This window comes from Tursiops truncatus, chromosome 4 (genome assembly GCF_011762595.2).
Source record: "Tursiops truncatus isolate mTurTru1 chromosome 4, mTurTru1.mat.Y, whole genome shotgun sequence".
In the NCBI taxonomy this organism is placed as follows: Eukaryota; Metazoa; Chordata; class Mammalia; order Artiodactyla; family Delphinidae; genus Tursiops; species Tursiops truncatus.
Window position 1 is genome coordinate 76,647,144 of NC_047037.1, and position 21,061 is coordinate 76,668,204.

At 42.8% G+C, this 21,061-nt stretch overlaps 2 protein-coding genes across 2 annotated transcripts in view; one reads left to right on the top strand and one right to left on the bottom strand.

Moving 5' to 3' along the window:
* The window catches only part of ILDR1 (immunoglobulin like domain containing receptor 1), a 40,196-nt gene that overhangs the window by 15,975 nt on the left and 3,160 nt on the right, over window positions 1-21,061 (top strand). The window contains exons 4-7 of the mRNA XM_033855773.2: window positions 2,748-2,867; window positions 3,152-3,298; window positions 9,314-9,445; window positions 9,664-10,487. Of these exons, the coding sequence (XP_033711664.1) occupies window positions 2,748-2,867; window positions 3,152-3,298; window positions 9,314-9,445; window positions 9,664-10,487 (1,223 nt within the window). The remainder of the gene's footprint in view (window positions 1-2,747; window positions 2,868-3,151; window positions 3,299-9,313; window positions 9,446-9,663; window positions 10,488-21,061) is intronic.
* The window catches only part of SLC15A2 (solute carrier family 15 member 2), an 86,814-nt gene continuing 67,803 nt past the window's right edge, over window positions 2,051-21,061 (bottom strand). Inside the window, exon 23 of the mRNA XM_033855771.2 lies at window positions 2,051-2,360. Within this exon, the coding sequence (XP_033711662.1) occupies window positions 2,343-2,360 (18 nt within the window). The 3' untranslated portion in view covers window positions 2,051-2,342. The remainder of the gene's footprint in view (window positions 2,361-21,061) is intronic.

The following is a 21,061-nucleotide window of genomic DNA, read 5'->3' on the forward strand; positions in this document are numbered from 1 at the left end:
CCCACACCAAAGTGAGTATCAAATGTGATACCTGAGAGCTATGTCTAAAGCATATGCATTCTTTGTGGGAGTACAGAGAGTAGTGGTCAGCCCCGGCTATGGAGTCAGACTCAGGTGTTGGTCCCCGTTCTGCACTTACAGGGTGTGTGAACTTGGGCAAGTCCCTTCCATTTTTTTTAGCCTCAATTTCTGTAAGATGGGACTTGCCGTAGTACGTATCTCATAGAGAGTTGTCAAGATTAAGTGAGATAATACGTATAAAGCACTTAGCAAACATTAAGTGTGCAGTAAACTTCAATTATGATCACTCAACACTTTTGAATGGATGGGTCAGTGCCCCACATTCCTGTCTTATAATCCAGGACTGCTGCAATGGATTATTGGCACAGAATTCAGAGCGTATTTCAATGAGCTTTATGTGCAGTGTTACATAAATATTGGCTGGTTGAAAGTGAAAAAAAAAAAAAAAGTGGGAGAATACACCTAGAAGGCCACTCAGGGTACTCTTAGCAACAATGTGAGGAAATCAGTGAATATTCTATGACTGTTGAGGTAGATCAAGCCAGTTTAAAAATTGCTTCCACCTTTGTGTATAATACTTTGGCTATAATACATAAGTCTGATCCATTTACATTCAACCTCAGACCTTCCCAAGTCAACCCTTGAATGCTTAGCCTTAGGGAACATCTATCCTTTTCCAGTTTCTAGGTGCATCCTCAGAGGTTCAGGGTGACTCTGCTTTCTCCAGAGCCCACAGAATTAGCTCCAATCTAACCTCAAAGTTTAAAGTCTCCTTTACAGTTTTTGAAGGATGAAAGTGCCCATAGGGGATAGTCCCTGATTTGCCGTCTTTTTTTCTAATTTTGCGCAGCACTGTCTACTACTTCCCCTCCCAACCACGTTTGGGTCAAACTCTGCCTCCTTCTTACTCCCATGGGAAAACGGTATTTCCCCTTGGTCTTAATTTTTAACCTCAGGCTTGTTGTGACTTCTTGGAGCCCTTGTTTTCTGATACTTTTATGTCTGTGTTTGCATCATTTGAGAAGACCCTGTCAAATCAGTTCTTGGATAATTTAAAATATTAACATATCTGAATGTCCTCATTACTCTGACATCCCTGAAATAATCCTTATGCCTCTAATAAAATTGGGGCAGATTTATAACACACATTAACCTTGGAGGGGGAATTTCTTCCTAAGCACTTTCACCATTCTTCCAAGTCTGGGGCAAGCTTGTTTCTGGGAAAGGCAGTGGGTTTGGAAAATCATGGGGTAGGAAAAAACCGTAGGGATTGACGTAGAAAGAGAAGGAAACAGAAGTCGAAGTTAGCTCCAATGGTGCGTGACCTTGCATGTTTGTTTCATTTCCTCAGTAAATATTTCTTGACAAAGAGATAATAAAGAATTGCAGCTACGACTGCCAGCTGAGCAGGAGCAAGTCTTTAACTGAGGTCTTTAAGAATTTGAAGGTGTCCTCTGGTACTTACTGTGGCTGAAGTAACAGGGACGTGGGAGCTGCCCTGATGCCTTTGACTGGACTTTAAGCGCTTTGAGGACAGAAATAGGTCTTGTTTGACCTTCCATAGAGTCTGATATAGTGCTGGACCCACAAAAGGTCTTTAGTGAACATTTGTGACATTTACTAAATGTGAACATAACATTCACCTATCTTAATGGGGTAGATGCTTGGTGCTCATGAAAACTGAAATTCTTTTCTTGAGTAAGCTTTACTCTTAAAATATTGGCATTTCATCCTTACTTATTATTCAAGTTCATCTCACCTATCCTTTCAAGATTCAGAAGTATGTGTTTCCAGCTTGTGAGGAATCCAGGCTGTGGAGTTTTCCACCCAGTTAGGAGAGGACGGTAGAGCTTGGTGGTTAAGGGAACCAGCTTTGGGGCAGAGACATGAGTTTGAACCTACCTCTGTTACCTCTCTCTGTTCTAGCTTCCTCTAGTCCTAGTTTCCTCATCTGAAATGCAGCTAATAATCCTACCCACTGTATCAGGATTAAGTTTGATTGCAAGTAAGCAAAAGCCCCAAATATTAGTGACTTAAACAATAAAGAAGTTTATTTCCGCTCATGTATAAATTTGGAGGTAGACAGACAAGAACTAGTGTGGTGGGTCTGTTCCATTATGTCCTCAGGTACCCAAGTTCCTTCCAGCTCACCAAGAATGTCATCTCCTTCCTCATGGTCCAAGATGGCAGCCATCACATTTGCTTTCCAGATAACAGAGTTGAAGAAGAAAGGGGCAAAGAAGTTCCTAAACTGTTTTTAAAAAAGTTCCTGGGAGCCATCATGTGACACTTCTGCTTATATTGTGTCCACCAGAACTGAGTCACATGTCCATGTCCATCTGTAGATGAGGATGGGAAATAGTGATTTTATTCTGGATGGCCATGTACATGACCAAAACTTCTATGATCATGAGAGAAGGGGAGAACAGACATTGGGAGATAGCCGGTAATCTCTACCTCACCCACTTAGAGTTGTTTTGGGAAGTAAATGAGGTGATGTATCCCCAGTCCTTTCAAGGTACCTAGTAGGGCTCAATGAATGGTAAGTTCTGCCACCTTTATATTGTTTGGAGAAAGAAGAGAGTCTCAAACGAAGGAATTGAGGCCTTTCTCTGAACTATGAGAGGCCCTCTTGGGATGTGGAAGTACAATGCTGGGGACTTGAAGCGACCATAGATCAGATCCCTCTCCTTTAACCACTGGCACCTTCCCCTCCCCTGTTGCAGGAGCAGATCTTGTGATTAATGAAGTGATGTGGTGGGACCATGGAGTGTATTATTGCACCATTGAGGCTCCAGGGGACACGTCAGGAGACCCAGATAAGGAAGTGAAGCTCATTGTCCTGCGTAAGTGCTCCTGGAGCTTTCTATTCGGCCACCCCACTGTGACACTTTTACATACAGGAAAAAAAGAAAAACAGAAACACGCAAGCCTAGGTTATTGTTGTCGGTAGCCAGCCTCTGAAGTTCCCTTACCAAAGATAAACTTTTTTTTTTTTTTTTTTTGCCTGTATGTTGCTCACCCTTAACCTATAGTTCAAGAGCTGTGTTGATCAGACCTCTACAATGTTACAACCTGAAGCATGCACCTGCATGTTTAGTTCAATCCCTGCTCGGCTTCTCTCTTGCAGACTGGCTCACAGTGATCTTGATCATCCTGGGGGCCCTCCTTCTGCTCCTGCTGATTGGAGTGTGCTGGTGCCAGTGCTGTCCTCAGTACTGCTGCTGCTACGTCCGCTGCCCCTGCTGTCCCGACCGCTGCTGCTGCCCCGAGGAAGGTGAGAGGGGACGGACGAGCAGTGCGGTGGTGTGGTGCAGGAGCCTTGTGCCCCAGACAGATCCATTTCATATGCCCAGGTCAAAACCTTGGGTTCTTCCAGGTTCTCCTCCATGCCCTTCTCCCGTCAGAGGCTCAGAGGTCTTTGGCCTCAGCCCAGGAAATTATGCTCAGGGAAGCTATGGAGCAAAGTGGGAGGACTTCTGCCTGTTCACCTCCTAGCCTGCCTAAGGCTTCGTTCAGGTGTCTCTGCCTACATATCAGTGGCCCTGATGTGCCTGTGCTCCAGCATTTGCTCCTAGCACTGACCTTGCTTGGACACGAGGTGGCTGGAGGGAGTGATTTGCATAGAGCTGTGAGAGAGAAGGCCACTTCTCAAAGATGACTTGAAAAGAACAGATGAGAAGAGAGAGGTGTTGGAGCAGGGATTCTCAAACTTAAGAATCTCCTGGAGGCCTCCATCTGCAGAGTTTCTGATTTAATCGGTCTTAGGTGGCTCTGAGAATTTATATTTCTCAAAAGTTCACAGGTGATGCAATTCTGCCAGTCTGGGTGCCACACTTCGAGAGCCTCATTTTTAGACAAAGGAAAGAGGGGGCAGAAGAAGATCTTGCTCTAATGTGATCTTTCTTTGGGCTCAAGTTTGACCTTTTAAAACAGAATTGTGACATGCCATAAAAAATTTGGTAAAGGCAAAAGAAAAAGAATTATTCTACAAAGATCTTTCCTTACTAAAGAGATGGAATCAACAGCTTTAAATGGAAGGAGGTTTTTTTGTTTTTAAAGTAACATTTCCTTTTCCTGATGATATAAGTGAAGTATTACATTGTCGAAAATTTGAAATGTAGGAAAATGAAAAGACTAATCTAAGCACCCAGATATAACCACTCTTATCATTTTGGTCCATTTGAAAAGAAAACTTTTAAAAGAGAAAAAAAAAAAGAAATTGGTTGTTAAGACAGAAACAAAACCTAATCTACAAGGTCAAGAAGGTCAGTGGTCTGAGTCTAGTTTCAGGCCTATGTTCTGAGGTTGCTGTCTTACAGGAAAAGAGAACTAACTTTTATTGGATGTCTGGTGTGTGTGGGCCCTTTGCATATATTTCCCTTTTGAATCCTCACAACCCTAGAAGGCAGGTATCATCATTATTTAACCATGAGGAGACTGAAGGTCAGAGGAGTCACACAGCTGGTAAGTAGCAGAAGTAGTGCAGCGTCGTATTCATGATTATCTGACTTATGAGCGCCTGAATTTCCCACGAGAGAGGCTGCCACGACCTATCTGTGTAGATCACTATGGGATTGGCTGAGATACCAATGAACTCCTTCAAGAGAGGAAAAATAGCAGAGAACTCAATATTGGGCCACGGAGATCCCTACCATTCAGAGGCCTCTGGGAGAGATGCCACGTAGAAGTCACTGCCACTGGAGCAGAAACAGGCAGACTGAGATGGGAGAAACTCTCCCAAGATACTTTCTTGGAATCCCTAGGTCTGTGGGGTACTCAAAACAGTCAGAGCTAGGGACTCAGTCAGCACAAGCGATAAATGTATCCACTGTCAGTAAGCTGATAAACAGGTTCTGGGAGAAAGTGGTTTCTCCTAAGTGGTTAGAGGTCATTTAGAAGAACTGGTAAAATAAAGAAATGTGGGCCACAAATAAAAGATCCCTGAACTTGAGCAGATGAGATCACTTTCAAAGTGAGTCACTTGGGGAGTCTGTCCTGAGAAATTTGGTGATAAGAGGAGATTACATAGAGGGGGCAGGAGTTGTCAAGGAAAGCTCTTGGGTGGGGAAGAGGGTGTATGTGATCGTTGATTTTTTTTTAGAATAAGGTAACCCTAAGCATATGTGTAGGCAGAGAACCAAGGCCAATAGAAAGAGAGTGAAGGGAAGCATTGTGAAGTGAGGCGATGACTCAGAAGGGATGGAGCCAGTGGGAGAGACATCAGGCTTACAGTGAAAGGATTACCTTTAGACAGAAAAGGAAAAGGAAGCCTGCCCTCTGAAGAGAGAGAGGAAGTTGTTAACACCTGGAAGATGATTAAAGTGTCAGGGAAGGAGCTGAGGGAGCGAGCTCACACCAGCCTGTCTCGATTTCAGCACATCAAAATTCTAGATGCAAAAGGCAGCTTCGAGAACGATGCCAGTGATTCTTGAGCTTCCGAGACCACAGCCCACCTCCCCAACCTGCTCCTACTTTCCAGTGAGAGTTAACAGAGGACCAGAGAGGAGAAAAATGAAAATGACACCAAAGTTTAGTCATCCTTGGTAATTCACTTAGTACTAGTAAACAACCTACAGTAGAACTTAAAGAAGAAAAGTTATTGACACTGAATCTTATTTTTTTTCCGTGGGAACTGGAGCGACAACTTCCATCCCTAGATTGGTTGTTGACCCTCCTCCCCACAGAACCCCTAGGCGCACCCTGCAGTGGGCTATAGGCCACATGGAGAATCTCTGATCTATGCCACCCACCTCCCCATCCCCTCAGCTGAGGGAAGTGAGGCCTAGAGAGACTTTTCCACAGTTACACACAGCTTGTTAGTGATGAGCCCTGGACTAGACCTAGGTCTCTTGATTCCATGTCCAGGGCTGGTTCCTCTTCCTCAGCAAAGACATGTCATTAGCTGAAAGTTCATAGGGAGGGGAAGACATGAGAAGTTTAAACTGCTGCTCTGGAGGAGGGAAGCAGGGTTGCTAGATCAGTCAAGGAGATCTACGCACATTGCGAGAAGGGCTATATGAGGTCAGTTGCCTGACTGTGCAGCCAGTGTGGGCCCAGGAAGCATTGACTGGTGGTTTCCTAAAGCTGAAATGGCAAAAATTCAAGGGGCATGAGATTCTAGGATGCTCCTGAGGATGTCAGTGGAAGGACTGCCAGTCAATTTGGTATACTGTGTATACTGCCAGTATATGTATAAAAAAAAGGAATGTGTGACCATGGGTCAGAGAGGGCGAAGAACACACTGTAAGGGCAGGGAGGGGGTGGTAAGGAATAGTAAGAAGTTGGAGGTCCTCAGGGGCACCATGGGTGATGCACACAGAGGATGCTGGCTGCAGGTCTCTGCAGGAGGGGAGGTGTTGAGTGTTATTTCTGCCACAAAAGGGTCTTCTTAAAGAACATGCCCTGGGTTTTCCTCAGAAATGAGGATGAATATGCTTTTGGTGGTCTAGTCTCCAAATGTGTACTTTTTGAGATCTAAGGTGAAAGATGAGATCTTTCTATGAGATATCTTCTATCAGATCTAAGGTGAAAGAAGCGACTTATTTTAACAGTAACAGTGAGAGCCATGAGCTATTAGGCATTTCATGTGCATTACCTCATTTAACTTCAACAACTTTGTGAAGTAGGTATTATTATCCCCAGCTCAGATATGAGGAGATTGGGCTCAGACACTCTGGAAACTCACTCAAACTTACACAGCTAATACATGCTGGGATTCAAGTTGAAGTCCACGTGACCCTCAAAGCCTGTGTTTAACCTATTCCTGAGGACCATAATTCTCAGAATGTTGTTGAGAATCCACAATAGTCAACTCCAGTTCGACTCCCTGCATTAAAATCAGAGAGCTTGTTGAAAACATGGATTTTCTTACCTTGTATTAGACTGAAGGTCAGTCTGCGAGCAGGGTCCAGGAGTCTGTATATATAACTAGCGCATTAAAGGTGACCAAGGCAGACTTTACACCACTGAGGTTCAGAGATAACTTATTAGGAGTCTTGAAGCTTTGTTCGTTTCTCCATGTTTCTTATTTTATTACCTGATTCCCCATTAGGTGAGCAATAGAAACACCTGATAGCCTAGACTTCCCCATGGAGCTGTTTCCAGGGAGAGGAGGGCAAGGGAGAAGCTCAGAGGCTGTATTTTTCCACTCCCATCTCATCAGTTCCAGTGCATCAGGGAAGGGAGGGACCCTGGGAAAAAGTCTGTGGCAGCTAAGAAGGGAGCAGGTGTGTTAATCTTGGGAATATGTAAAAATCTGACAGGAAAGCGCGTGGAGGATCTGGAAGGGTCTCTAGGGAGTCATCTCTGCAGGGGGTCCCATTAATTAAAAAGTCATTGGGGGAGCAAGGAGTTAAGCCCAACTCTCCATTTCCCTCCTATTGAATTGGAGGAGTTGAAGAAGGAAGTGGCCCAAAGGGGGAATGGTATCATCTGGAGGAAACCAAGATTCAGTCAGAGGGGCAGGGGGTGGGTAGGGTTGTTCCCAATGGAATCAGATGTCCCCAGGCCTTGGAAGCAGAGGTTAGTCTGAAGTGGGTTTTGAATGGTGTGGTGCTGAGTGGAGAGAAATAAAGTGAGGCACTACCACTAGAGAAGGGTTTTTTTTTGTTTTTAGGTTTGTTTTTTTTTTTTTGCTTTATCACATAAATAAAGGAGTCTGGGGACTCTGTGGTTTGGCAGAAAGAGTACAGGCTTGAGTGGCAGGCAGACACCGGGTCACATGCTGCCTCTGCCAGTCACCAGCTGTGGGACATTGGGCTGGGAAGATAACCTCTGTAAGCCTAACTTCCTCATCTGATTCTCATATTAAGAGATTCCTCTGAGGATTAGTTAGCTCATGTAAAGTGACTGGCACATATTAAGGAGGGCATTGTGTGTGCTGAAGATATCGTGTATAGGGAGCTGGGGGAGGCACCTATTAGCAAGAGGGAGAGGAAAGTGCTGAGCAATTGAACCTATCTTTAGAGGGTCTGGAGTGCTGTCCTTTGGCATGAAGATGTGGCAGCTGGGTGAGCTGCTCTAAGTTTGCATCTGACTTCCTCCATGCTGGGCTGTGACTCACCATCAGGGCTGGGGCTCCAAACATTTTGGGGGGCTTGGCCGAAACCACTTCCTATTGTGCTGGAAGTTGGTTTCATACTAGAGCCATTGGGTAGCCTTCCTGATGGCCCTTTAGCTGCTGGCCTCAGCAAATCTCCCAACCTATGCAGCTGGGTCCAAAATGTCTGTCTTCTACCTCTTCCTACTGTGGTAAGAGGAAGCCTCTGGCAGAGCCCTGCTGCTTTAGGGGTGGCCACTGGGCTTGGGAAACCCAGGAGGAGGTGAGAGTGCTAGGCTGGCAGGCACTTCCTGCACTTAAGCACACAAGTACATTTCCTACGTGCATGGATAGACAGGGAGCTTGGGAGACATGTGCACTTGGTCACAATTACCTCATAATAGAAATTCATGAACAAAAACAACTAGATGTGTTTGTTTTTAATTTGTACTTGCTGTGGGTTGTGTGCTTCAGACCAGCTGCACCTAAGGGACTGGAGAAACATTTCTATGGATCCCTTGTGCTGCTTTTTTCTATTATTTTCTTTGCCCTGAAAGGAAATGGTATTTCCCTTCTCCCTTCTCTGCCTCTACCCCACCCATTAGAGATTCCCCCTACTTAGGGAAAACCCCAATACTTAATAAAGTGAGGAGAAGAGTAGAAAGGATCCACTTCAACTTTTTTGCATTCTCTGCCTTCTTCCCCCTGGTTTTCTCCCACCCAGGGCTGGCATTACCAGCTAGAAACGTTCTTCAGTCCCTCTCCCTTTACCAGTAATTCTGCCCATTGACCTCAGCACCTGCGTCCTCTTTTTCCACTCTGAGCAGGCAGTCCTCCCAAGCAGCCCCTGACTAACAGCCTCCTCTGAGCCCTTTGCATCTGTACCTTCTATATTTGGCCTATGGCCTGAAATTTCATTGCCTGCTAATACCTATGCATCTACCTATACATTTTAGGTGACCTTGGAAATGGGCAGAACAATGAAATGTTTTCAAGACTAGGAAGTCAGGTTTTAAGATTATATTTCCTAGTGTGCAGGAGTTGCAGTGTTGGCTAGGGAATTTATTCCCAGCTCCTTGCCAAAGGAATAGTTGATTCACTACTTCCCTTACACCCATGCGAGAGAGGTCACAATAAACTTCGAAGAGAGAAAGTGGCCTCTTGGCAAGGCTGCTAGGTGGAGAGAAGTGAAGTGGGAGGTGTGGGCCTTGCCCTGGCTGAGGGTCTGCATTTCTCCTTTTCCCCCTGCAGCCATGGCCCACCAACGCAACATGAAGCAGGCTCAGGCCCTAGGCCCTCAGATGATCGAAAAACCCCTGTACTGGGGGGCGGACAGGAGCTCCCAGTTTTCATCTTATCCAATGAATCCACTGCTGCAGCGAGGTAAACCTTGCCAGAGATTTGGGGTGGGAGAGGGTAAAGGGCAAGGGTAGGAGCATGGGCTGCATTGGGGCCTTCATGACCAATATGGTGGACATCTTTACGACTGAGGATGGGAGGGGGTAGATGCATGCTAATAAGGTGGCACTTCGGTGCCCTGATTCTGAGGAGTGTGTTTTGGATCAGCAGTTCTGCATGTTCTTTTCCTTATTTTCAATCAGATTTGTCCCTGCGATCCAGCCTCCCAGAGATGACCACCGCTCACCCTCCCATCACCAACGGTGTCCTAGAGTATTTGGAGAAAGAGCTGCGGAACCTCAACCCAGCCCAGCCTCTGCCGGCTGACCTCCAAGGCAGATCTGGCCAGCCCCGCAGCATGCTGTCCTCCCTGGGCTCTGAGGTCGTGGAACGCAGAATCATCCACCTGCCCCCGCTGGTCAGAGACCTGCCGTCTCTGCGGGGGACCAGCAACTCCTCCCACCAGCAGTGGCTCCCCCCGCCTCCCCCCGGACCCTGGGATCTGAGGGAGGGGAGAAGGCAGCACCGCTACTCTGATTTCCAGCAGGAGCACCGGGACCGGGAGCCTCAGCGCTGGGCGCTGGAGCAAAGGGAGCTGGGCCGACTGCGGAGCGGAAGGCACCGCAGCTCCAGGCAGCGCGGGTCACCCATGCCCTGGTCAGACAGGGACAGCCTCAGCGACGGCCCCTCGTCCAGCGAGGCCCGCTGGCCGCCCAACCGCCCCCGTCTCCGGAGCCGCTTCCCAGAGAGAGCCCACGGGCCCAGCCCCCGGGGCAGCGCTCAGAGACACCAGAGGCGCCGGCACCGCAGCTACTCCCCTCCCCTGCCCTCCGGCCTCAGTTCCTGGAGCTCCGAGGAGGAGGAGGAGGAGAAGGAGAGGCAGCCCCGGAATTGGGGGCCCCGCCGCCGCCGCCGCCGCCGCTCGCGCTCCCCAAACTGGCCTGAGGAGAAGCCACCCAGTTACCGCTCGCTGGATGTCACCCCAGGCAAGGATGGCAGGAAAAAAGGGAGTGTGGAGAGGCGCTCGGTGAGCCTGGGGCTTCCTGCTGAGGGTCGGGCGCGGGCAGAAGGGACCCTTCAGCCAGGCTGACACGGGCCACCTCACCTGCCGCCGCAGAGGGTCCCTCATCTCTGTTTTGCCCCGCTGGCCCTCTGGGCGTGGTGAGACCCCTCTTGCAGAGCTGGACGGGACCAGTGAGTGCCAAGAGCAGGGGAGGGACTCTGGGCGTGATGCTTAAGAGGGCCTTCTCACTCTCAGTCTGGCTCCAGCCCTCATCACAGTCCCGTGAGGCCAGTCGGGCCGTGTCCCCCCATTTCACGGGTGAGGAAACGAAGCTCAAAATAATTAAGCGCTTTGTGAGTAGTGGAGCTAGAACTCCAGCACAGGCTTCCACCAGCCAAGGCTTTACTTCCTGTCATAGCTGCCTTGCTTTACTTAGCAACAATTTCCATACCCCAAATTAGAACCGTGGGCCTGACAGGACGTTTGTGCCACTTCTGGGTGCTGCAAGTCAGTGTGCAAGGGCCTGAGACCCACCCCCAACCCCTCCGGAAAGTATCGTTAAAGTGATTTAGGGAAACAAAAACAAAACAAAACCCCCCAAAACCCTGATATCCCAAATATGGGTCGAAACTTTAGGACTCTGTGAACAGGCAAGGTGCCAATGGAAAGGGGCACAAAGGGGGATGCAGGCTCTTTAAGCCTCTGAATATAGACCTTTTTTCTCCTTTAAGATGCGACTTTAAAATATCATCTTATAATTAATATACCCCTATGATAGTATTCTTTCTGTGTTGTCACTTTGCAAAGTTATGCTGGCTGTTGCTCAGAAATATTCATGAACTGCCTCAGAACCAACCTACAGGCTAGCCACAAAAATCTATTTCTCTATTCGACTAAAATCCTTTTTCCGTTTTGCTTCTGTTGAGATAAAGGGATACGTAGTCAGTTGTGAGGGAAGTTCCCAGAGTAGAGGGATATTAGAGGAACAAGAATTTTAATCTCTCATGCACTTTGAAGGATACAACTCTCGTTTGGAAATGCAAATTCTGCTGTGACTTGTTTTAAAACCAATCATCTGCATAGTGTGTACAAAGAAACAGGCACCTTATGAGAGCCCCAGTGCTGGCCTTTCTAGGGAAGAACCTTGGCGAAAGAGTGATTTGTGAGGAAGGTAGCAAAAGCCCACAGGCATTTCTGAAATAATCAATGGCAATTATATTCTCACAGATGTCCCACGAGAGAGGCAAAGACCAGTAATAATGAAACTTAGTAGTATCCTTACTAAGTGGTACTGAGCTATGGACATTTATGCAACATCTCATTTAATCCTTTCAACACCCTGTGAGGTTTGTACTATTATGTTCATTTTACGGTGGATACAACTCTTTCTTCCATGTTACCAGTAAGAAAATTACACCCTGAAAGAAAATACAGAATCAATCAGAGCCAGGACAACCACTGTTACTTTGGTCATACGATTACTAGACAGTCTCTTATCTTCATTTTAACAGAAAAATGTAATTTAAAAGTCAGCTTTTGGCTTCAAATCCAAACCCTATTTTTTTTTTAAGTTAAACTTTTTCTTTATTTTCTTCTAAATTATATGGTGTCTTTTAAGTGAGAGAATGGTGAAAGGAGCACCAGTTATGTTTTGGATAACAGAATAAGCCCTTTCCAAGCCTTATTTCATTTAATCCTTGCGATAGCCCTGTGAGGCTCAGTGAGGTTAAGTAACATGCTCAAGGTCACACAGCCAATAGGGAGTGAAGCCAGAATTTGAACAAAGCCCTCTGACTCAAGACTATGCCCTTTTCAATAACTCATGCTGCCTAATTAGAAGAGAATTGTGTGGGGCAATGATGTTTTCTTGTGACTTTATTTCTTATCATCAAGATGTACACACAAATAATTCTATCACAAGCAAACCAAATTTTCGATTGTAAAGTTGCTTGTGAGAGGCAAAGTCGCTCAAGATAATTGTAAAGGCCTTCATTGTTTTGGATTTCTCTGAGCTTATCTCCAAAATAGTTATCACTTTACTTTATCACATTCAACTATCCACTCAAACTCTGAGTGACCAGAGGCCCAAGACCAAAGCTTGATTTGGAAGGTTGATTTTGAAGGGCACCGTGTTTTGTTTATTTTGTTTGTAACTTGAAATTTGAATGCTTTTAGTGGGCCCCAAATCTCTCTTCGCTCCTCTCCTTGGCAGGGCCGGATGCTTTCCACACACCTTCTAGCCTCTGAAGTCTTTGGAGCTTGCAGCTAACTTTAGAAGTTATGGTACAATTGGGCCACTAGATGGTGATCTTTGATTATATATAACTTGAGTTTCTTAAATTGAGCTGATAAGATGTATGACTATTTTCTTAAATCAAGCTTTCAACAGTTACAGCTTTACCATAACTTTTTACAAAATACTTATTAAAAATACTTTATTAAATATTCAGAGTAATATGAATTAATCAAAAAATCTTTTGGCTCAAATGGAGTGTCTCTCTAGAGTAATGTTTAACAAGTAGATACCAACAGGCAAGGCCTTGCATGTAAATGATCTCATGGGAACTGAACTAGGTAAGGAGTATTGTCTGCACGGTGCCCATGAGAAAAGGGAAGTTATGTTGAGGTATCTTCCATTTGACTCCAGAACCAGGACTCCAGCCAAGATCTCATTGCGTGTCTGGTGGTCTTTTCACTCCACCAAAAGTCAACAGTCTCAGAAATATAAGAAGCAGTAATATCAAGCTTTAAACTCCAGGGGTTTCAGACTGAGTGGCCCCTCTGTTTCTGGTATCCTTCAAATCGATCATCTTTCTTTCCAGTCTTGCTCTGTCAGGAAGGGCTTCCCAAGGCATTGCTGATTTGTTCCAATCTTGGCCTGTACACACCTGTTCTAATGCAAGAGAAAGTTACTGCATTCTTTCCTCTCCAAGCTAAACTCAAACTTGCTGTAGAGAATCCAAGATTTTTTTCTTTTTTCTTGACTCTTTGATTTAATTAAAAACATTTTAGATTATGGTACTTTCTTCTACTTTCAGTAAAATGTCTATTCTTTGATAATGTCTTTTCTTTAGAAAACCCTGTACAACTTCCTTTGGCTCCATTTTGTTGCTTTCCTTTGTCAGAGAGCATTCATCCCACAGCATTTTTGTTCCAAGAAAAATTTTTTTTATTTAATTTTTTTTTTATTTTGAAGTATAGTTGGTCTACAATGTTTCAGGTGTACAGCAAAGTGATTCAGTTTTATATATATATTATTTTTCAGACTCTTTTCTGTTATAGATTATTACAAGATATTGAATATAGTTCCCTGTGCTATACAGGAGGTCCTTGTTGTTTATCTACTTATATATAGTAGTGTGTATGTGTTAATCCCAAGTTCCTACTTTATCCCCCGCCCCTTTCCCTTTGATAACCATAAGTTTGTTTTCTATGACTGTGAGTCTATTTCTGTTTTGTAAATAAGCCCATTTGTATCATTTTTTAATCCTACATATAAGTGATATTATATGATATCTGTGTTTCTGTGTCTGACTTACTTCACTTTACTTCACTTTGTATGATAATCTCTAGGTCCATCCATTTGTTGCTACAAATGACATAATTTCATTCTTTTTTATGGCTGAGTAATAGTCCTTTGTATATATATACCACATCTTTTTAAAAAAAAATTTATTGGACTTCCCTGATGGTCCAGTGGTTAAGACTTCATGCTTCCACTGCAGGGGGCATGGGTTTGATCCCTGGTTGGGGAACTAAGATCCCACATGCTGCGTGATGTGGCCAAAAAAAAGAAAAAAATTATTGAAATATAGTTGATTTACAATGTGTATTAGTTTCAGCAAAGTGATTCAGTTTTATATATATTATTTGTGTATATATGTGTGTATATATATATTTGTATATATATTCTTTTTTAGATTCTTTTCCATTATAGGTTATTACAAGATATTGAGTATAGTTAGTTCCCTGCGCTATATAGTAGGTCCTTGTTGGTTATCTGTTTTATAAATATATAGTAGCATATTTTAATCCCAAACTCCTAACTTATTCCTCTCCCACCTTTTCCCCTTTAGTAGCCATAAAGTTTGTTTTCTATGTCTATGCATATATACCACATCTTCTTTATCCATTCATCTGTCGCTGGACATTTAGGTTGCTTCCATGTCTTGGCTATTGTAAATAGTGCCACTATGAACATTGGGGTGCATGTTTCTTTTCAAATTAGAGTTTGCTTCTTTTCCAGATATATGCCCAGGAGTGGGATTGCTGGATTATATGGTAACTCTATTTTTAGTTTCTTAAGGAACTTCGTACTGTTTCCATAGTGACTGTACCAATTTACATTCCCACCAACAGTGTAGGAGGGTTCTTTTTTCTCCACACCCTCTCTAGTATTTATCATTTGTAGACCTTTTGATGATGGCCATTCTGACTGATGTGAGATGATACCTCATTGTAGTTTTGATTTGCATTTCTCTAATAATTAGTGATGTTGAGCATCCTTTCATGTGCCTGTTGGCCATCTGTGTGTCATCTTTGGAGAAATGTCTAATTAGGTCTTCTGTCAATTTTTTGATTGGGTTATTGGGTTTTTTTTTATTGAGATGTATAAGCTGTTTGTATATTTTGGAAATTAATCCCTTGTTGGTCCCATCGCCTGCAAATATTTCTCTCCCATTCTGTAGGTTGTCTTTTCATTTGATTTATGGTTTCCTTTGCTGTGCAAAAGCTTTTAAGTTATTTAGGTCCCATTTGTTTATTTTTGCTTTTGTTTCCATTACTCTAGGAGGCAGATCCAAAAAAAAATTGCTGCAATTTATGTCAAAGAGTGTTCCACTTATGTTTTCCTCTAGGAGTTTTATAGTATCCAGTCTTATATTTAGTTTGCTTTTGTATATGGTGTTAGAGAATTTTCTAATTTCATTCTTTTACAGGTAGCTGTCCAGTTTTCCTATCACCACTTGTTGAAGAGACTTTCTGTTCTCCACTGTATATTCTTGCCTCCTTTGTTGTAGATTAATTGACCATAAGTGCATGGGTTTATTTCTGGGCTTTCAGTCCTGTTCCATGGAAGTATGTGTCTGATTTTGTGCCAGTACCATATTGTTTTGATTAGTGTAGCTTTATAGTATAGTCTGAAGTCAGGGAGTGTGATTGCTCCAGCTCCGTTCTTCTTTCTCAAGATTTGTTTAGCTATTCAAGGTCTTTTGTGTTCCCATACAGATTAAAAATCTTTTGTTCTAGTTCTGTGAAAAATGTCATTGGTAATTTGATAGGGGTTGCATTGAATCTGTAGATTGCCTTGGGTAGTATGGTCATTTTAACAATACTGATTCTTCCAATCCAGGAATATGGTATATCTTTCCATCTGTTTGTGTCATCCTCAATTTCTTTCATCAGCGCCTTATAGTTTTCAGAGTACAGGTCTTTTGCCCCCTTAAGGTAGGTTTATTCCTAGGTATTTTTTTTAATGGTATTGTTTCCTTAATTTCTCTTCTGATATTTTGTTGTTAGTGTATAGAAATGCAACAGATTTCTATACGCTAATTTTGTATCCTGCAACTTTACCGAATTCATTGATGAGCTCTAGTAGTTTTCTGGTAGTGTCTTTAGAATTTTCTATGTATAGTATCATGTCATCTGCAAACAGTGACAGTTTTACTACTTCCTTTCCCATCTGGATTCCTTTTATTTCTTTTTCTTCTCTGATTGCAGTGGCTGTGACTGCCACAACTATGTTGAATAAAAGTGGCAAGAGTGGGCATCCTTGTCTTGTACCTGATCTTAGAGGGAATGCTTTCAGCTTTTCACCATTGAGTATGATGTTAGCTGTGGGTTTGTCATAAATGGCCTTAATTATGTTGAGATATGTTCCCTTTATGCCCACTTTCTGGAGAGGTTTTATCATAAATGGATGTTGAATTGTATCAAAAGCCTTTTCTGCTTCAATTGAGATGATTGTATCATATGGTTTTTATTCTTCAATTTGTTAATGTGATGTATCACACTGATTGATTTGCAGATATTGAAAAATCTTTGCATACCTGGGATAAATCCCACTTGATCATGGTAAATTACCCTTTTAATGTATTGTTGGATTTGATTTGCTAGTATTTTTATTTATTTATTTATTTTTGGCTGCGTTGGGTCTTTGTTACTGTGCATGGGCTTTCTCTAGTTGTGGTGAGTGGGGGCTACTCTTCGTTGTGGTGTGTGGGCTTCTCATTGCAGTGGCTTCTCTTGTTGCAGAGCACAGGCTCTAGGCACATGGGCTTCAGTAGTTGTGGTTCACAGGCTCTAGAGCACAGGCTCAGTAGTAGTGACACATGGGCTTAGTTGCTCCACAGCGTGTGGATCTTCCCAGACCAGGGCTTGAACCCGTGTCTCCTGCATTGGCAGGTGGATTCTTAACCAGTGTGCCACCAGGGAAGCCCTATTTGCTAGTATTTTGTTGAGGATTTTTTCATCTGTGTTCATCAGTGATATTGGTCTATAATTGTCTTTTTTGTGTGATATCTTTGTCTGGTTTTGGTATCAGGGTGACGGTGGCCTCAGAGAATGGGTTCAGAAGTGTTTCTTCCTCTGCAGTTTTTTAGAATAGTTTCAGAAGGATAGGTGTTAACACTTCTCTAAATGTTTGGTAGCATTCATCTGTGAAGCTATCTTGTCCTGGACTTTTGTTTTGGGGGAGGTTTTAAATTACCGATTCAGTTTCCTTACTGGTAATTTCTTCGTATTTTCTGTTTCTTCCTGGTTCAGTCTAGGGAGATTGTACTTCCTAAGAATTTGTCCATTTCTCCTAGGCTGTCCATTTTATTGGCATAGAGTTGCTTGTAGCATTCTCTTATGATCCTGGATAAGTCTGAGTAAAGGCTTATCAATTTTGTTTATCTTTTCCAAGAACAAGCTTTTAGCTTCATTGGTCTTTTCTATTGTTTTTGTGGGTTTTTTTGGTCTCTATTTCATTTATTTTTGCTCTGAACCTTGTGATTTCTTTCCTTCTACTAACTTTGGGTTTTGTGTGTTCTTCTTTCTCTAGTTGCTTTAAGTATAAGGTTAGGTTGTTTATTTGAGATTTTTCTTGTTTCTGAGGTAAGCCTGTATTGCTATAAACATCCCTCTTAGAACTGCTTTTGCTGAGTCCCATAGGTTTTGGATCATTGTGCTTTCATTTTCATTTGTCTCTAGGTATTTTTAAAATTTCCTCTTTGATTTCTTCAGTGATCCATTAGTAGCATATTGTTTAGCCTCCACGTGTTTTTGTTTTTTTGCAGTATTTTTTCTTGTAGTTGATTTCTAGTCTCATAGGGTTGTGGTCAGAAAAGATGCTTGATAAGATTTCAATTTTCTTAAATTTACCAAGGCTTGTTTTGTGGCCTAGCATGTGATCTATCCTGGAGAATGTTCCATGTGCACTTGAATGTGTAACCTGCTGCTTTTGGATGGAATGCTCTATAAATATCAGTTGAGTCCATTTGGTCTAATGTGTTATTTAAGACCTGCGTTTCCTTACTAATTTCTGTCTGGATTATCTGTCCATTGATGTAAGTGGGGTGTTAAAGTCCCCCACTATTATTATGTTACTGTCAGTTTCTCCTTTTATGTCTGTTAACATTTGCCTTATATATTGAAGTGATCCTATGTTGGGTGCATATATATTTACAATTTCTTTATCTTCTTCTTGGATTGATCCTTTGATCATTATGTAGTGTCCTTGTCTCTTATAAGGACAAGGACACTTGTCAGTGTCTTTATATATATATATATATATATATTTAACATCTTTATTGGAGTATAATTGCTTTACAATGGTGTGTTACTTTCTGCTTTATAACAAAGTGAATCAGTTATACATATACATATGTCCCCATATCTCTTCCCTCTTGCATCTCCCTCCCTCCCACCCTCCCTATCCCACCCCTTTAGGTGGTCACAAAGCACCGAGCTGATCTCCCTGTGCTATGTGGCTGCTTCCCACTAGCTATCTATTTTACGTTTGGTAGTGTCTATATGTCCATGCCACTCTCTCACTTCATCCCAGCTTACCCTTCCCCCTCCCCATATCCTCAAGTCCATTCTCTAGTAGGTCTGCATCTTTATTCCCGTCTTGCCCCTAGGTTCTTCATGACCATTTAATTTTTTTTTTAGATTCCATATTTATGTGTTAGCATACGATATTTATTTTTCTTTTTCTGACTTACTTCACTCTGAATGACAGTCTCTAGGACCATCCACCTCACTACAAATAACTCAGTTTCGTTCCTTTTTATGGCTGAGTAATATTCCATTGTACATATGTGCCACATCTTCTTTATCCATTCGTCTGCTGATGGACACTTAGGTTGCTTCCATGTCCTGGCTATTGTAAATAGAGCTGCAATGAACATTTTAGTACATGACTCTCTTTGAATTATGGTTTTCTCAGGGTATATGCCCAGTAGTGGGATTGCTGGGTCATATGGTAGTTCTATTTTTAGTTTTTTAAGGACCCTCCATACTGTTCTCCATAGTGGCTGTATCAGTTTACATTCCCACCAACAGTGCAAGAGGGCTCCCTTTTCTCCACACCCTTTCCAGCATTTATTGTTTGTAGATTTTTTCATGATGGCCATTCTGACTGGTGTGAGGTGATACCTCATTGTAGTTTTGATTTGCATTTTTCTGATGATTAATGATGTTGAGCATTCTTTCATGTGTTTGTTGGCAATCTGTATATCTTCTTTGGAGAAATGTCTAGGTCTTCTGCCCATTTTTGGACTGGGTTGTTTGTTTTTTTGACATTGAGCTACATGAGCTGCTTGTAAATTTTGGAGATTAATCCTCTGTCAGTTGCTTCATTTGCAAATATTTTCTCCCATTCTGAGGGTTGTCTTTTCATTGTTTATGGTTTCCTTTGCTGTGCAAAAGCTTTTAAGTTTCATTAGGTCCCATTTTTTAATTTTCGTTTTTATTTCCATTTCTCTAGGAGGTGGGTCAAAAAGGATCTTGCTGTGATTTATGTCATAGAGTGTTCTATGTTTTCCTCTAAGAGTTTGATGGTGTCTGGCCTTACATTTAGGTCTTTAATCCATTTTGAGTTTATTTTTGTGTATGGTGTTAGGGAGTGTTCTAATTTCATTCTTTTACATGTAGCTGTCCAGTTTTCCCAGCACCACTTATTGAAGAGGCTGTCTTTTCTCCACTGTATATTCTTGCCTCCTTTATCAAAGATAAGGTGACCATATGTGTGTGGGTTTATCTCTGGGCTTTCTATCCTGTTCCATTGATCTATATTTCTGTTTCTGTGCCAGTGTCTTTATATTTTAAACTCTATTTTGTCTGATATAAGTATTGCTACTCTAGGTTTCTTTTGACTTCCATTTGCATGGAATACATTTTTCCATCCCCTCGCTTTCAGTCTGTAGATCTGAACTGAATCTCCTGTAGGCAGCATATATATGGGTCTTGTTTTTGTATTCATTCAGCCAGTCTCTGTGTTTTGGTTGGAGCATTTAGTACATTTACATTTAAGGTAATTACTGATATGTGTTCTTATTGACATTTTGTTAATTGGTTTGGATTTGTTTTTCTGGGTCTTTTTCCTTTTCTTCTTTTGTTCTCTTCTCTTGTGATTTGATGACTACCTTTAGTGTTATGTTTGGACTTCTTTCTCTTTTTTGTGCGTATATCTATTATAGATTTTTGGTTTGTGGTTATCATGAGGTTTTTATACAGCAATCTATAAATAAATATTTTTATTTCAGTTATTTTATTCTTCAATTCTGTTTGGTTGTTCTTTATATTTTCTAATTCTTTGTTAAAAATCTCTAACTTCTCACTCTGTGCATCCATTTTCTTCTTGAGTTCCTTGATAATCATTATGAGTATTACTCTAAACTCTTTCTCAGATAGATTGCCTGTCTCCACTTCACTTAGTTCATCTTCTGGGGTTTTATCTTGTTCCTTTGTCTGGAACATATTCCTCTGCCACCTTATTTTGTCCAAGTTGCTATTTGTATTTTTGTGTATATGGTATATTAGTTATGTTTCTAACCTTGGAGCAGTGGCCCTCTGTAGGAGGCGTCCTATGGGTCCCAGCAGTGCATTCCCCTCTTGTTACCCAAGCTGTATTCTCTAGGTGTTCCCCCTAAGAGGGCTGCTTGGGTCCTTCTGTTGAGGCAGGCTATGTGGGCAGTCTGGTAGGCTTGGTTGGCCCCTAGTTTGGTTGGTGTCAGCCCCTGTCTTGTACAGATGCTGCTGGCTGCTGTTTAGTGTGGTCTGGTCATGAGGTGCCTGGTTTTGGGATCCAAGTGGGCTCCCCAGGGCTAGTGCTGGCTCCCTGGTGGGCAAAGTCAGGATCCTGAAGACTCGGGCTGTTGCCCACCCACTAGCAGGTGAAGCCAGATCCTGGGGTTAGTGCCAGACTACTGGCAGGCAGAGCTAGTTCCCAGGTCTTGCTGCAGGGTCCAGGGATCTCAGAGCTTGTTTCAGACCATTGGTGGAAGGGGGGCAGTTCCTGACACAATTGGGTATGGGGTCTGGGGTGTCCTGAAGTTTGCATTCACATGATAGTGGGCAGGGTCAGGGTCCAGGTGGTCCCAGGGTAGGATCTGGCC